The following is a 15,075-nucleotide window of genomic DNA, read 5'->3' as shown; positions in this document are numbered from 1 at the left end:
ATTTTTCTAACATTGACTAACGTTGACTTTTTAAAATATTTTTATTAAATATATATTGATATATAATATTATATAGATCGAATCTTGAAATATAAACTATATTTACTATAAACATGAACAATTAACAATTATTAACAATATTACAAAAAAAGAAAGAAAAAATTGACCGACTTTAACTGACTTTCACCGACTTTGACCGACTTTTTCCGAATTTGACCAACTTTTTCCGACTTTGACCGACTTTTTACCTTTGACCGACTTTTTGGAAACGACGCATCGGTCATGCCTAAAAAACAACGCGCCGGCTGACGTGTCGGCCAAGTCGGCCGACTTTTGCAACACTGATCATCAGAATATTCACTGAAATCATATAAAATTATTGAGATAGGTTTGACAAGTTGATAAAAATTATTTGATGGTGACTTCAACTAATTCCTAGCACTTGTGATTTGTAAACATTCTGTCACCATAATTTTGTGAAATAATCTTCCATGTCACTCCATTCTCTGGCCATCAACACACGAGAACAATTCATTATCAATGTAATTATGTAATTGACCAAATAATAGATCATATTTATTTCAAGATTTAATCACAAATGTTACATAAAGAACAGGTCAATCCTGAATAATCCCGATTAATCCCCAAATTATGGTGATCAATTAAATGGATGTTGACCGATTAATCAGATCTTGACCAAGTAATCGCCAAGTTATCCCATTGACCGAGGGTTGACCAATTTTGATTACTCGAATCAAACCTTTCCATAAACTGAGAATCGGCGATTACTTCCCAAGTAATCCGAGTTTTACAACACTAATAGGCTTCATATAATTGTATTATATACTACGTAATGAACATCAATGGGACATTAAGGCCTTAAAGAACGTTTTTGATAGTTTTATAAGTTGAATATGCTCAACTAATAATAAATACAAATACAACAATAATACTCAATCCCACGAATGTAGGGTATGAGGGATGTAGGGTGTAGACAATCATTCATCGTACCCTAGATTAGAAGGAAGTCACTGCTCCACCCGCAGGTATAGAACCCGCAACTAGATAAGGTCGTCCCTCTACTCCAGAGCAAAGAGATTGCTTCCGAAAGGACCTCCGGCCAGAAATGCTCATAAAAACGAGATATATAGGGCAAATGATACGTACATGTAAGAGTTAAATGCGCCTAGAAAGATGTAATCATACAAAGTAGCCATAAAAAGAGGACACATATAGCAGTACAGTAGGACATATAGCATGGATAGTAGGACATATAGCATGGATAATATAGTGCGCAAAGACTTGTAATATCAAGTAGACATACAAATAATAATAAATAAAAATGATATAAATAAATAGATTACAGATATAACTCGCATGAAACTTAAAAGGATCAAACATGATCATACATTAGTAAACATCTAACCTCTATAATAATATAGAATATTTGCATCAAGTAATATAGTTGCCATACACTGTAACATGCGGTCACAACCTTTTATTTCGTAAAGGTAGGTTGAATAATGCTTCTCTTAAGCGATTACTTCTATCTACACGACAACCATACTTCATATATATCACACAAGGGTAAAAAAGTAAATTGGCAACCTAAGCTCGTGGGTAGCGTGAGCGCCCTTTTTTCCTTAAGAACTCCGGGATTTCTACTGAGCCACCTTCTGCGAAGGCTGGTGATCGTCGATTCATTCCAGCCATATCTGCCTGACCACCCTGCATGTTAACATACTTTATGACACAAATCAAGGTTGAAGAAATCGCTTGAGAACTCGGCTGACTTTTAAAGGAGTTCTCGGCAACTCGGGTAGTTCTCGGGGGAGAACTCGAATGTTGACTAACGTTGACTTTTGAAAATATAAATAATACTGTAAATTTTTAACATATATGGTATAAAGTGTATATACAACAACAACAACAACAAAACCCAATCCCTCACATGCAAGGTATGGGGGAGGTGAGATGCAGACAATCCTGCCTCTACCCTAGAATAGAAGAGAAGTCGTTTTTCTAACCACGAGTCGAGAAAGAAATCTCCACCCACATGAAGAGGAAGTCATCCCCTCTCAACTCCAGGGTAGAGAGATTGCTTCCGAGAGGGTTAAAAGTGTATATTTAAATAGAGTAGAGGGTTAGTTTGGTAAGAAAGTAACAGGGGGTCAAAAGTTAAATTCAAATAAAAATCGCAGCTCTCAGTTGACCGAGTTTATCCCCGATTTTCTGATTTTTAACCAATTTTTTCAGAATATTTTGGCCGTTAACTGATTTTTTGGCAGAGTCCGGCCGAGAACTCGGCACCCATTTAAAAACCAAGAACTCATCGAGCTCTCGGCCGAGTTGACCGATTTCTGCAACACTGGACAGAATTATTTTGAAACTGTGGTAACATTCCCAAACTAGCCCTTATGTTTATATGGCAGGTGTAGTTTGAAAAGGGTAAGATGGTCAATTTGATACCTGGAGTGTTCGTCCATCACTTTCTTCCTGTCGTTTGAACCCAGTTGCTATAAGAGTTATGCTAACCTGAATAAAGAAAAAGTGATACTCAAGTTTTGCAAGAATGGGTAATTTTGTACAAAACATGATAAACTGGGTTTTTTTTTTTTTTTTTTTTTTTTTGCAATTTACAATTGGCCAAAATTGTTCATTCTTGGAAGCATGTTCACAAAGGTGGTTGCGAAGGGGAATATTGGTAGCACTGCACATATTAAGTAAAATTGTGAAGATGTTTAATCAAAGTATAAAGCTTACTTGACCACTTATAGATGGATCAATGACGGCTCCAAAAATTAAGTTAGCACTTGGATCCACAAGATCGTATATGACTTCCGCTGCAGTATTCACCTGCAAAGTGCCATTTGAGACTAAGATCAGTGATCAGACAAACACATTATAAGCATATGTTATGATATTGACTATTTTAATTTGCTATAGAAGAATTGCTAGCAACATCAAGTGTAGCCACTTAATTCCACAATATCTACCACGTTCATCCAAAAACAACTTCCTTTATTCCCCTATCTAGATAAATGCAACATTTTCAATTTTTGAACTCAAAACATATAATAAATTAAGGAGAAAACTTAAATATTTTAAACATAGATATATGGCACAAAATCGAATTACACAAAATACAAAAAATTGACCAGCTTTGACTTCGACCGACTCAGACCCGACTTAGCTTGAAGTTTGGCTAACTTTGACCCGACTTTTTAGCGTTGACCGACTTGTTACGCGTTTTTGGGCGAAACGGGACGGGTTGGCACCCAAACCGACGCGTCGGCCGACTCAGACAAGCTTTACAACAATGTAAACAGATACATATAGAAATATTTTTATATATAGAGAGAGAGACCTCAAACAATGTCAAGTCACTACCACCAGTTATGTTCCACACAATTCCTGTAGCCCGCTCGATACCAAGATCTAGCAAAGGCGACTGAATCGCATTCAGTGCAGCATCTCTTGCCCTTGTCTTCCCTATTTAGGAAAAAAAAAATTTACCGAAACATGCAATCAAAAACCTCAAAAAGAAGCGGATGTACTGAATTGACTACAATTACAGAACTATCAATTGTCGAGTGAAGTCACAACATGTATAACAAACATTCCCATGGGTTAATTAAAGATAACTGTGTAAGTTCAGGTTGATACTAACATGGTGTTTGGATAACCACTTGTGCTTTTGTTCAAGTGGCCACAAGGACTCCTAGTGAAGCTATAGATCTCGGGTTCAATCCTTGGCAATGTCCTCTTGAGCCTATTTATGAATTTACATTGGAAAGTGCTTTACTAAGCATTGGAGTGACGTTTGGGTTCACGATGTCCGAGGTTTATCTGCTATGGGGGAGCCAATGTTGTTCATAGGAGGGTTCCTCGTTATCAAGAAAAGATAGGTGCTTGGATTTGCGTTTTGGAAACGGTATTTTAGTTATTACAATTTGAAGTCACACTAATCAATTTTCTATGTTATATTATCATATATCAGTTTTTAATAATGAGTTTCATACCTGCTGTCACACAACAAGGTGTTAATCCGGTCAACCAATTAGACTTATTCCGGTCGGCTTAATCAGGTTAACAAACTAACCCATAAATTGCCAAGCAATCAAATATCTAACTAGATTATTATTACTAACCTGTTGCAGTTCCTATTCCCATTAACGAGGAGCCTGCATTTGCCATAATGGCTCGTACATCAGCAAAATCAACATTAACCAGTCCAGGTATCTGTAGTTTTAAACCAACTCATTTAAATCACATAACAATTTACAAAAAAAAATACGGCTCTAGTTATTGAGTCGACAGCAATCGTCGATTTACTGGCGACTTGACTGACTCTTAGAGCCTAAATTAAATTTCAGGCAGGATTTAAAACCCATGAAAATTTGATTTTACCATTTTCATGGCGTCTCAATTTTATTTTTAATTTAATTTAATTTTTTAAATTGTTTTTCCTACTTATTGGCCGGAGGTCCATTCGGAAGCAATCTCTCTATCCGTCGAATAGAGAGAAGGATGACTTTCTCTACTTTTGAGAGTGTTTTCACTCTGGGTGGAGAAATGACTTGTCTTTGTTCTCGGATAGGGGAAGGATTGTCTACATCTCACCTCCCCATACACCACTTATGTGGTATTGGGTTTTGTCGTTGTTGTAACAATTTACAAAAATAAAACATAAAAAACAAAAACACAAAACTCAAAACCATAACATAATAACAATTAACAAACTATATACCGTAATTATATCTGAGATACCACGAACACCTTGTCTAAGAATATCATCAGCAAGATTAAAAGCTTCGGTTACAGGTGTCGAAGGAGAAACTGCAGTCAATAACTTATCGTTTGGAATTACGATAAGTGTGTCAACATTTTCCCGCAAAGACGCAATTCCTTCTTGTGCTTGAACCGCTCTTCTTCGACCCTCAAATGAGAATGGAGTTGTGACAATACCAACAGTCAATATCCCCATTGACTTTGCAATCCCGGCAATTACGGGGGCCCCACCTGTACCCGTTCCACCACCCATCCCAGCCTGCATATAATATATATAGTCACATACAAAAGAACCTCTCATATTTATCTTAGCAACCATATTTCTTAAATGTGTAACTAAGCTAACGATTTTAACCCTAACATTAGCTATTGTGATTTCAGGTAAGAAAAACAAGCTTAAACGGAACTTCATACAACCCTTTAATAAACCAATAAGGAAGGACATGAACATGAGTCAACGGAAATAACATACATATAGATAAAGATAATAATAATAATAACAACGATAAATAAATAATTAGGAAGTATATACATGTGTTGATAACTTTCTACATAGAAACTAAAAGAATAACTGAATAAGGGTGTGTTTTGTTTGCCTCTTAATTGGATGGTTCAGCACTAATGTTGAATCGTTCAGTGTGTTTGTTTTAACATCTAAATGATAAATGATGCTGAACCATTCAACAATCTGTATTGAACCAGTATTGAACCATTTAGAGTTGAAATACTTATTATTATATTCAGTTATTAACAATGATTCACACAACAAGCAGTAAACAGCATGATGACTAAACATTATTATTTTCGGTATCAAGCAATGATCATTTACATATTTAACAAAGATAAAATACTTACAGTAACAAAAACCATATCAGAACCATAAACAGCTTCCTCAATCGACTGCTTACTTTCGTTAGCGGCATTCATCCCCACATCCGGGTTCCCACCCGCACCAAGCCCGCGGGTCAATTCTTCACCGATTTGCAACCGTTGTTCGGGGAACACGGGCGACATTCTCATAGCTTGAACATCAGTATTCACAATCCAAAACTCAACACCCTTCATTGCATTCTCAATCATTCGATTAACCGCATTCGACCCACCACCACCCACACCAATTACTTTAATCTTAGCCTCATTATAACTACCAGAACCCATTGTTTCCCTCAAAATCTCGGTTACATTCGGATTAATCACCGTTTTGTTGCTGTTTCCTTCACCTCTAAGCATCGAAACTTCCGGATGCAAGTTAATAAACTGATCTTTACTATTATTATTGAATTGATTAATATTATGCGAATTCGCCATACATTTAACTTGTGGCCCATAACTAATCTTGTGACTAATATTTGTAAAGACATGTTTATCATCAATCATCTTCAATGAGTTTACTCTCCCACCGAAAACGGGTAGTCCACCAACCGAATTTCGAGCTTCTAAAGGAATTATCAACGGCGATATACATGTTGCCATTTAGTAATATTCAATTACTAAACTAAAATTCTCCTAAAACACCTGTATTTCAAGAAACACAAAGATGGTAAATCATAAATTAAACTAAACATTTAATCTACTAAAAGTAAATCAATTTGACATGGGTATAATGTAGCAAGATTGATGGTAACCGAAATCGAACAGAAAAACAATCAAGTTACAAACTTTATGAGCATAAATGAGATTTAAAGTGCAAAATAAGAACCCCAAACAAGAACAAAAACCCTAAATTGCAAGATGGGTATGTGTGAAATGTGTGTAAATTGAGAGACTGAAAGTTGAAAACCTGAAATATTAGCAGCAGCAGCAGCAAAGATATGGGAGCAATTTACAGAGAAAGAAAAGGGGCTGAAAAACAAATGGGTCTTAATCTTTTTAGGTTGTTTTCAACGTTGGTTAGTAGTATCATTTTGTGATTGTGATACAATTAATTAAAAGAGTGTGTTTGGGTTAAGAAAAAGAAACATACCTAATTTATCGCATGATATCCTTATCGCCCCAAACCTTTCTTGGTTGGCTACCAACATTTTCTTTTGTATTCCAAAATTGATATCTTTGTTTTATTTGCTTATAATTTGGTAATTATTATGTTCGAAATTCATGATTGATTGGTTTTTACAAACTATTTTCTAGTTAACTCGGGTGAATAACGAGCAAGTGTCATTTAAAATTACGGTATTTGTCTCTTACTACACGTGAAATCATCCGACCTAAAAGTTTAATTAAATGATTTAACGCTAACATTGAATGTTGATTCAACATTCAACTGCATTTTTTACCTCTTAATATATGATGTTGAATGATTTATTATTCAGTGCTAAATTATTCAGAATTGAAATACTCTTTTAACATTAAACACCTTAGTAATCTATAATATCCTACCTAAATCATGTTCCGAACACTTATCAAACAAGTATTTTGAATATTTTATATATTTAAAACGTTAAAAATTGTTGAATCCCCTACCTAATTAGGGATTTAATTATGACAAAACATGGTTATGAACACTAATTGTTATATGCATTTCAGCATAAGTTTACTTAATTATCTCTAAGTATAGAAACATCAATGTATGTTGTGTTTGAGTAGCTTAGTGTGCTGCCTTAACTATCAGCACAAGATAGTTAAAGATTCAAGGATTATTCACAACTAGCAAATGATGTATGCTGAAACAGCAGAAGAATTATAGAAGAACCAGCATGAGAAGAACTAGCATCGGGCTGGAGCAACACACAACACTTAGACAAATTATGCCCCATTACAAGCATAATCGTTTCCTGTGTTGTCTATATCAAAGAGTACAATTCAAATGACATTGAAGACTAAGTTGGAAAGAAAAGGACATGTGTTGGCGGCTCACAAGTGACCTTACAAGACAACTAAGGAATGCAGGAAGTTAACCCATGCGTAGTTCACGGTTAACACTTTGTCAAGCCTAGGGAACCCAACATTCCCTTTTGTTTATTTAAATAGGATGTCCAATCATATGGAATGTTCCTGAAAATAGCTACCGAAGAGGAAAGGAGTCATGTGTTCTTTGACACAGTTTTCAGTTGAAGTACAAACATCCTTTGTACCGACAAACAATAGATTATTTACACAATTATTAGGATCTCTATAAATAGATGAATTCCACTATTGTAATATTCGGTTGTGTGAGTATTAAATCAATAGAGTCTAAATCTTGTCTTAACTTAAGACATTCAAAAGCTATATGGGTTCAGAATTGATCTTGATAAATACTTACGGACCTCACACAGATGAAGGGAAGAAGAAAATGTGGAGCGATTTAAATGATGTCATGAAATATGATGATGCTTTATGGGTCATTTTTGGTGATTTCAATGAAGTTAGATTTGCATCCAAGAGGAAAAATTCCCAATTTATCGAAAAAATAGCCGAACTTTTCAACAACCTCATCAAAGACAACAACCTATTAGATGTTCCTCTTGGTGGCCGGTCTTACACGCGCATCTGTGATAACGGGTATAAGTTGAGCAAACTGGACAGATTCCAAATTTCAGAAAATTTCTTGAAGCATTGGCCAAATATAAACGCAATGGTACTAGACAAAAAGTACACGGACCACTGTCCGATTATGTTACAAGATGGTAACACGGATTTCGGTACAAAATCGGTGAAGTTTTCGATGATTGGCTGAAACAAAAAGATGCACATGAGGTTATAAAAAGAGCTTGGCCCCAAGATGCACTGAACGATGAGAATCACCTAATCATATAAACATACATGCATACACACATACATGCATACACACATACATGCATACATACCAACATACATATATACATAAACACACCTACATACATGAACCTATATACATACCTACATACAACAGTACATAAACATACTTACATACTTGAAGACATACCTACGTACATACATACATATATACATATAAACAACCATACATACCTACATAAGCATACACACATACATACTTGCATACTTGCATACATACATACATACATACATACATACATACATACATACATACACACATACTTACATAAGCATACCTACAAAACATACATACATACATATACGTAGGTACATACCAAGTCATACATAATCCTATAAACATAAACATACACACATGCATACATATATATACAATTACAAACAAAGAAAACCTACATACATTCAAAAAGAGACAAACATACATAAACATGTGTACATACCTAACATATACATCCATACATACATCACACATGCCTGCACACACATAAAACACATACCAAAAAAGAGGTCCGGGTAAAAAGCAAAAGCTAAAAATACATGAATCACTAATAATAATAATACTAATACTAATAATAACATTAATAATAATATAATATAATAATATAATAATAATAATAAAAGAAAGGGCCTACTCGACTTTTTACTTGTTCACCGTTCCATTTAATTGTTCACCATATTATTTTTTACTATCCTAAAAGAATGTTCAAAACATCTAAAATTAATAAACATTCTATTTCATCCTCACTTTTTACTTTTAACAATTTTACGCTCACTTATTAAACTATTTATATTACAGTAAAACCCTAAAAACCATGATTTGTGCCGCTCTTTACTTATATAACCATAGTCTAACGAAAAGTAGTTTCAAAGGTTTATCATGTGTATTTAAAAGTACGCTTGAACTATATATGAAGCTCCAAATATATCATTCCTCGATACTTGATATTAGTTATGTTTGACATACATGCAAGATCTTTTTCGAATAATCCTTAAACCTAGTTAGCTTTTATTTTATGCATGTATTGTGGTGCCGTTCGAGGCTGTGTTTTTAGAGATGTGGTAAAAATCTGAAGCTGATCTGACCGTTGAATCTTGATATATGATTTTTCGACACTGGGCAGTTTTTCAGGGTGAACTTTTTCGGGTTTGAGGACGCGAGCGCGAGATGATTTTGTCACGGTAACTTCGAGCGATACGAGTTGTGTTTTTAGAGATGTGGGTTTGTTATGGGAGCTCGAGGGGATGTTCTTCTCTCGATTTAGAGTGGTTGTGGTAACGAACAAGATGCATCGAGTTGAAAGTCGGTAGTGGGAGTATCGGGAAAGTTTGGTGCTTCCGGTTTAGAAACGGGATGACCAATGGTGTTTGGTCAATATTTCAGGGTTTATGGAGTATGCGGGCTGATTTGAGCTTCTTGTCACTAAGGGTAATTGGTTGTCGAAGGGTGTCGGATAGAACGCATTTGACGGTTGCTCGGTTCTTGTTGATGTTTCAACAAAAGGAGCGGTTCTCCTTCGAGGGTGATCAATTAGAAGTCTTTAGGTGATGGAAGAGGGTCGGATAATCGTGTATGTCCCAGAACTTGAGCTTTCTAGGATCGTTGAGGGTGTCGGAACTATGTATGATTTTAGTAACCGACAGAAGTTATCGAGCTAGTGGTAGTTAGTCAACTAGTAGAGTGGTGAAGATGCTTATGTGACGTTCTCCAATGTTCTCAAGATTAGTGTGATGATTTCGGGTAACACTAGAGCTTCGAATACATGTTTTACTCTCTGATGGCAAAGAAATTCGCGATTGCTCGATGGTACGAACCAAGTTTCTTCCCGAGTATCTGCCGTTTTATTTCTTCCTCGTACAATGGGATAGTGCTTGAGATGAGAAGATGAGGTTTGTGAATTCATAGCTATGCAGAGGTCAGTGTACCAGCTAGAAAGCGGAAAGTTAAAAAGGTAGTAGAATTTGAGGTTGTGACTGCGTTCTCACTGGAGCCTTGATGAAGAGTCTACGAGGGCGTTTGTTGAATTTTCTGATTGATGGGAAGGAAAACCATAGATAGATAGTGAAATTCTATACGAGGGTGATCATTGACATGTGGGTTCAGGATTGGACATGTCTAGATTGATCAATGAGGTAGTGTTTATCTCATGAAAGAATCCTATAATTGAAGTGTCGCATACTTCAATTGGTCTTCTGATGTAAGAAGATGATCTTCGTGTTAGAAGATGTTGGTGCGGAAAAGCGAGATGACCCAAGCTAATAACTAAGAGATTGGATTATCGCTTAGCGATGTTTTTTGGTGTCGAAAGACTTCACTTGTTCGTGGGTTAACGAGTGAAGTGCGGCATGATTTGGGTGTCTCATCCGGCGGTATCAAAAGGAGTTGATAATCGGGTAATCTGGAGTTATTGTGGGTGTTGAAGAAAAACATAGTTGACGGGTTGGCGAAGGTTTTTCAATGTCTCATTCGAGTGGGAGATTGTTGAGTGCGAAGAAGAATTGAACAAGAAAACAAGTGATGTTGCTGCCGACTTCGCGAACGTGGGAAAAACAAGAGGAAGAAGTCGCGATCGCTAGAGCTGGTTGATGTTATGCGAGGGGTATATGAAATAGTATTAATTTTTACAAGAAAATACTATTAAATACGATACAATTTTACACAAGATATTTATTTATTTATAGAGTGGATATACCTAAACCTTGCTACAACACTTATAGGCAGTGTACCTAATCGTACAGTAGTGTAGTTTTTAGTAAGTCTGGTTCGTTCCACAGGGATCTTTTAAACAAGCTTAACGCTATATTTTTAACTTATAATTGTAAAAATACAAAAATATATATAAGTAGTATTATTATTATAAAAAGGGGGTTTTTACCGTTTAATGACCGGTTTGTCGATTTTAAAACTTAAGTCGCAGTTAAAACCTAATGTAAAATATTAAAAATAAATATAACTTAATTTAAAGCGTAAAGTAAATAACAATAATGAAATTGCGATAAATAAAAATGCGATAAAATAAAATTGCGATAATTAAAGAGTACGATAATTAAAAGTGCAATTAAATACAATGACAATAAATAAAAGTGCGATAATTAAAAGTGCAATTAAATATGAAATAAAAGAATTATGCTTATTTAAACTTCCATAATCATGATGTTTGACGTGTTGATTTTTAGTTTATTCCCATGGGTTAATTGTCCTTTGTTCTGGATTATTCAATATGTCCATACGGATTTGTCTATAATAGTCCATCAGTCATAATCATAAAATGCGGAAGTCTTCGTCAAATTATTCTTATTCCCGAAGTCAAATATTCCAACTAATTGGGGATTCGAATTGTAACAAGGTCTTAATACTTTGTTTAATGAATACACCAGGTTATCGACTGCGTGTAAACCAAGGTTTTACTACTTTGTAAACAATTACACCAATTACCCTTGAATGTAATCCACCCCTGTTTCAACAAGTCTATTAACTATTAATCCAGTTCCGTGTCCGGTAAAATGAACAATTATTGGTATTTATAGATATCCCGCCCACCGTGCCCAGTCAAGCGTATGTGATTATATATAAATACGTCAAATTATAAGTCTATATATTAAATTAACGAGGTATCATTTAGTTAATATAAAGCCCATTAATAGCCCATAGTCTAATTTCCACAAGTGTCGTTCTTTTATCCAAACCCCAATTATGGTACACAACCCAATTACCCAATTTTAATATTTAGCCCAACATCACGATTATTTCGGCATTAAATAAGCATAATAATAACTTAGCTACGAGACATTAAATTAAAAAGGTTGAACATAACTTACAATGATTAAAATAGCGTAGCGTTACACAGACAGAATTTCGACTTACACCCTTACAACATTCGCTAACATACCCTTATTATTAGAATTTAAAATTAAAATTAAAATTAAAATTATAATATATATATATATATATATATATATATATATATTATACGAGTGAGATAGAGAGAAAGGATGGTTATAAATTGAGCCAAAACCGCGAAATTTATAGCATGTGGCCTGTCACCTACTTCCATGCGATCGTATGGAAAATGTACTTCCAGGCCATGCGATCGCATGGCCACTTTTTCCAGCTCAGGTTACTTTGTTTTCTTTCTTGTCGACGGATTTAATAAATAAATATAATATATAAATAATTTTAAGAATTATTTAAATATTATATTATATTTATGTGCATAGTTGACTTGTAATTTTTAGTCCGTTGCGTCGAGCGTTGAGAGTTGACTTTGGTCCCGGTTTCGGATTTTCGAACGTCCTTGCGTACAATTTAATATCTTGTATTTTGCGTTTCGCGTCTTGTACTCTTGTAATTTTGAGACGTTTCTCACCAATAATTTGAACCACTTTGATTGTACTTTGTACTTTTTAGCTTTTTGGTCGTTTGCGTCTTTAATTCGTCGAATCTGTCTTTTGTCTTCACATTTTATTATTTAAACGAATATCACTTGTTAATAGAACAATTGCAACTAAAAGCTTGTCTTTCTTGAGGGATAATGCTATGAAATATATGTTCGTTTTTAGCATTATCAAATATTCTCACACTTGAGCGTTGCTTGTCCTCAAGCAATATATTCTTGAAATAAAAATACTAGAATCACTTCTTTATTCTTCACACTTTGTACATCAGTGATTTCTATACGGCGGTATGAACAATGGTAGTAACGATGTGGTTTACAGTCCCACATGACTATGAAAATTTAGATCCTTTAGGAAATTGGAACTTTATGAAAACATTTGATCTTTTTGAAAATTAAATCTAGCTTTTAGCGTAGATAAGTTTTCTGGAATAACCCTTCACCGGTGTTTGCAAATTATTTTTGTGGGTTTTGTGGGTTTTGTGGGTTTCAGATTTTAAAATTTTAGCTCAAAACTTGCGGTTTTGTGTCACCCATTTGCTAACCTTGTATTAGGAAAGCAACACGTCCAGTATACTTGTTCCGTATATTACCTTTAGGTAAACTACCGTCTGGTTGTAAAGGAAAGCGTTGAACAAGCAATTGTTAAGGCAATGTCCCCTGACATGCTTTTAATTATGGTCTATAACGTGTCGGATGCAATTACTATCCTTGGTAGGAGCAATAGTAAAACTCACCCTTATAATTTTTCGATTTGGCACAAGGTCCTGTCTTCGACCATACTATGCAACCACCGTTCTTACGGTTGACACCCGATTTGGTTCAGGTGACCTAATGAATTCCAGGTGAATCCCTAGGATTTTACGTTCAATGGTAATGAACGCATTGAAAATAGGGTTTTCAGAAAACAAATCGGTTTTAATTTTGATCAAAATATTTTCTCGTTCAAGCTCGAGTTTAGATATCATCGAATTCCATGAGTTTGTAATTCTCAATCTTTCAGGTCAATCTCAAGGATTGAGTAATATCAGTCTTAAAAGCTGATTTTTGGTCTTTAAGGAGATTATCCTTTCTGGGGATCTGATTCATTAGTCTTATCCAGATAATTTGCACGGCGTCCTCCCCGTTTTACAAGACAGATCCTCTCATGGTTAGTGTAACATCCCGCGTTTTTCCGTTAAATTTATTTTTAACACCGTCTTTTTTTTTTTTAATAATATCTTTCGCTATTTAAATTCCCAATTTCCGTTGACTAACGTTTATAATATTCTCGTTATTTAATTATAACATCACTCGTCTACTCGAGCGTTTTTTTTTTTAAATATTCGTTTGGTTAAATCCCGCACCCGCTTCTAAACTCGAGGGACTAAAATTGACACGGGGCAAACTAGTTGACTAGGTCAACTAGTCCACCCCAATCACCACCATTCAATCCCTCCATCTCTCTCTCTTTCTCTCTAGCAAGAACACACACACAAACCCCAACTTCATAGAATCATCATCTAAATTCGGGATTGGAAGCAAACTTCAAAACAAATTACATATTTGGAATCCTCTCTTCATCCTCTACAATTTGATACCAACTTCATCTCGTTTGGGTAACATTTCTAAAACTCTAGATTTCTCTAAATTCGTGTTTTTGATTTGAAATGGTGTTAGTTAGTGTCTATGGCTCAAGTCTAACATGAATATATGTTTGGTTTGCTCGATTTGTTGTTTTTGGAGTAACTAGCATGAACTTGAAATGGGTGTGCTTAATCCTTGATTTTGGATGAGTTAATGTTGTTAGATTGTTAAAGTGCATGTTTTAATTGTGTTACTAGTATCACTAGCTTCGTTTTGATGCGTAGGTTGATTAAGAAAACTTCAAAAACATGAATATTGATTTTGTGATGTTTGACTAGGGTTTGATAGTTCTTGACATGAACTTTTGATGCTTGAATGCCATGGAATGTTAATTGTTAGTGATTAGTTGTAATGTATGCTTAATTACCTTCGAAACGGCATATCGTATGTGTAAATTGGATTCCCGAATCATAAAATACGTTTTACGAACTTGAAACTTTGAAAATAAACCTTTCTTGATCAATTGACGAGTTTTCGGTTATTGTAAATGATGTTTTTGATTGATGATATGTGG

At 34.9% G+C, this 15,075-nt stretch overlaps 1 protein-coding gene across 1 annotated transcript; it reads right to left on the bottom strand.

Moving 5' to 3' along the window:
- Nucleotides 1-1,325: 1,325 nt before the first annotated feature.
- On the bottom strand, nucleotides 1,326-6,721 carry LOC139898999 (cell division protein FtsZ homolog 2-1, chloroplastic-like). Its single transcript, XM_071881811.1, has 8 exons — nucleotides 6,572-6,721; nucleotides 5,647-6,306; nucleotides 4,751-5,050; nucleotides 4,152-4,242; nucleotides 3,368-3,492; nucleotides 2,764-2,856; nucleotides 2,470-2,535; nucleotides 1,326-1,728 (listed from the first exon to the last, which is right to left on the bottom strand). Exons 2-8 carry the CDS (start codon nucleotides 6,262-6,264, stop codon nucleotides 1,609-1,611), a joined length of 1,413 nt encoding a protein of 470 aa, XP_071737912.1. The 5' UTR covers nucleotides 6,265-6,306; nucleotides 6,572-6,721; the 3' UTR covers nucleotides 1,326-1,608.
- Between the last annotated feature and the right edge of the window lie 8,354 nt (nucleotides 6,722-15,075).

This window comes from Rutidosis leptorrhynchoides, chromosome 3, assembly GCF_046630445.1.
Source record: "Rutidosis leptorrhynchoides isolate AG116_Rl617_1_P2 chromosome 3, CSIRO_AGI_Rlap_v1, whole genome shotgun sequence".
NCBI lineage: Eukaryota > Viridiplantae > Streptophyta > Magnoliopsida > Asterales > Asteraceae > Rutidosis > Rutidosis leptorrhynchoides.
Note: the sequence above shows the minus strand (reverse complement) of the source record. Positions and strands in the feature narration are given on the sequence as shown.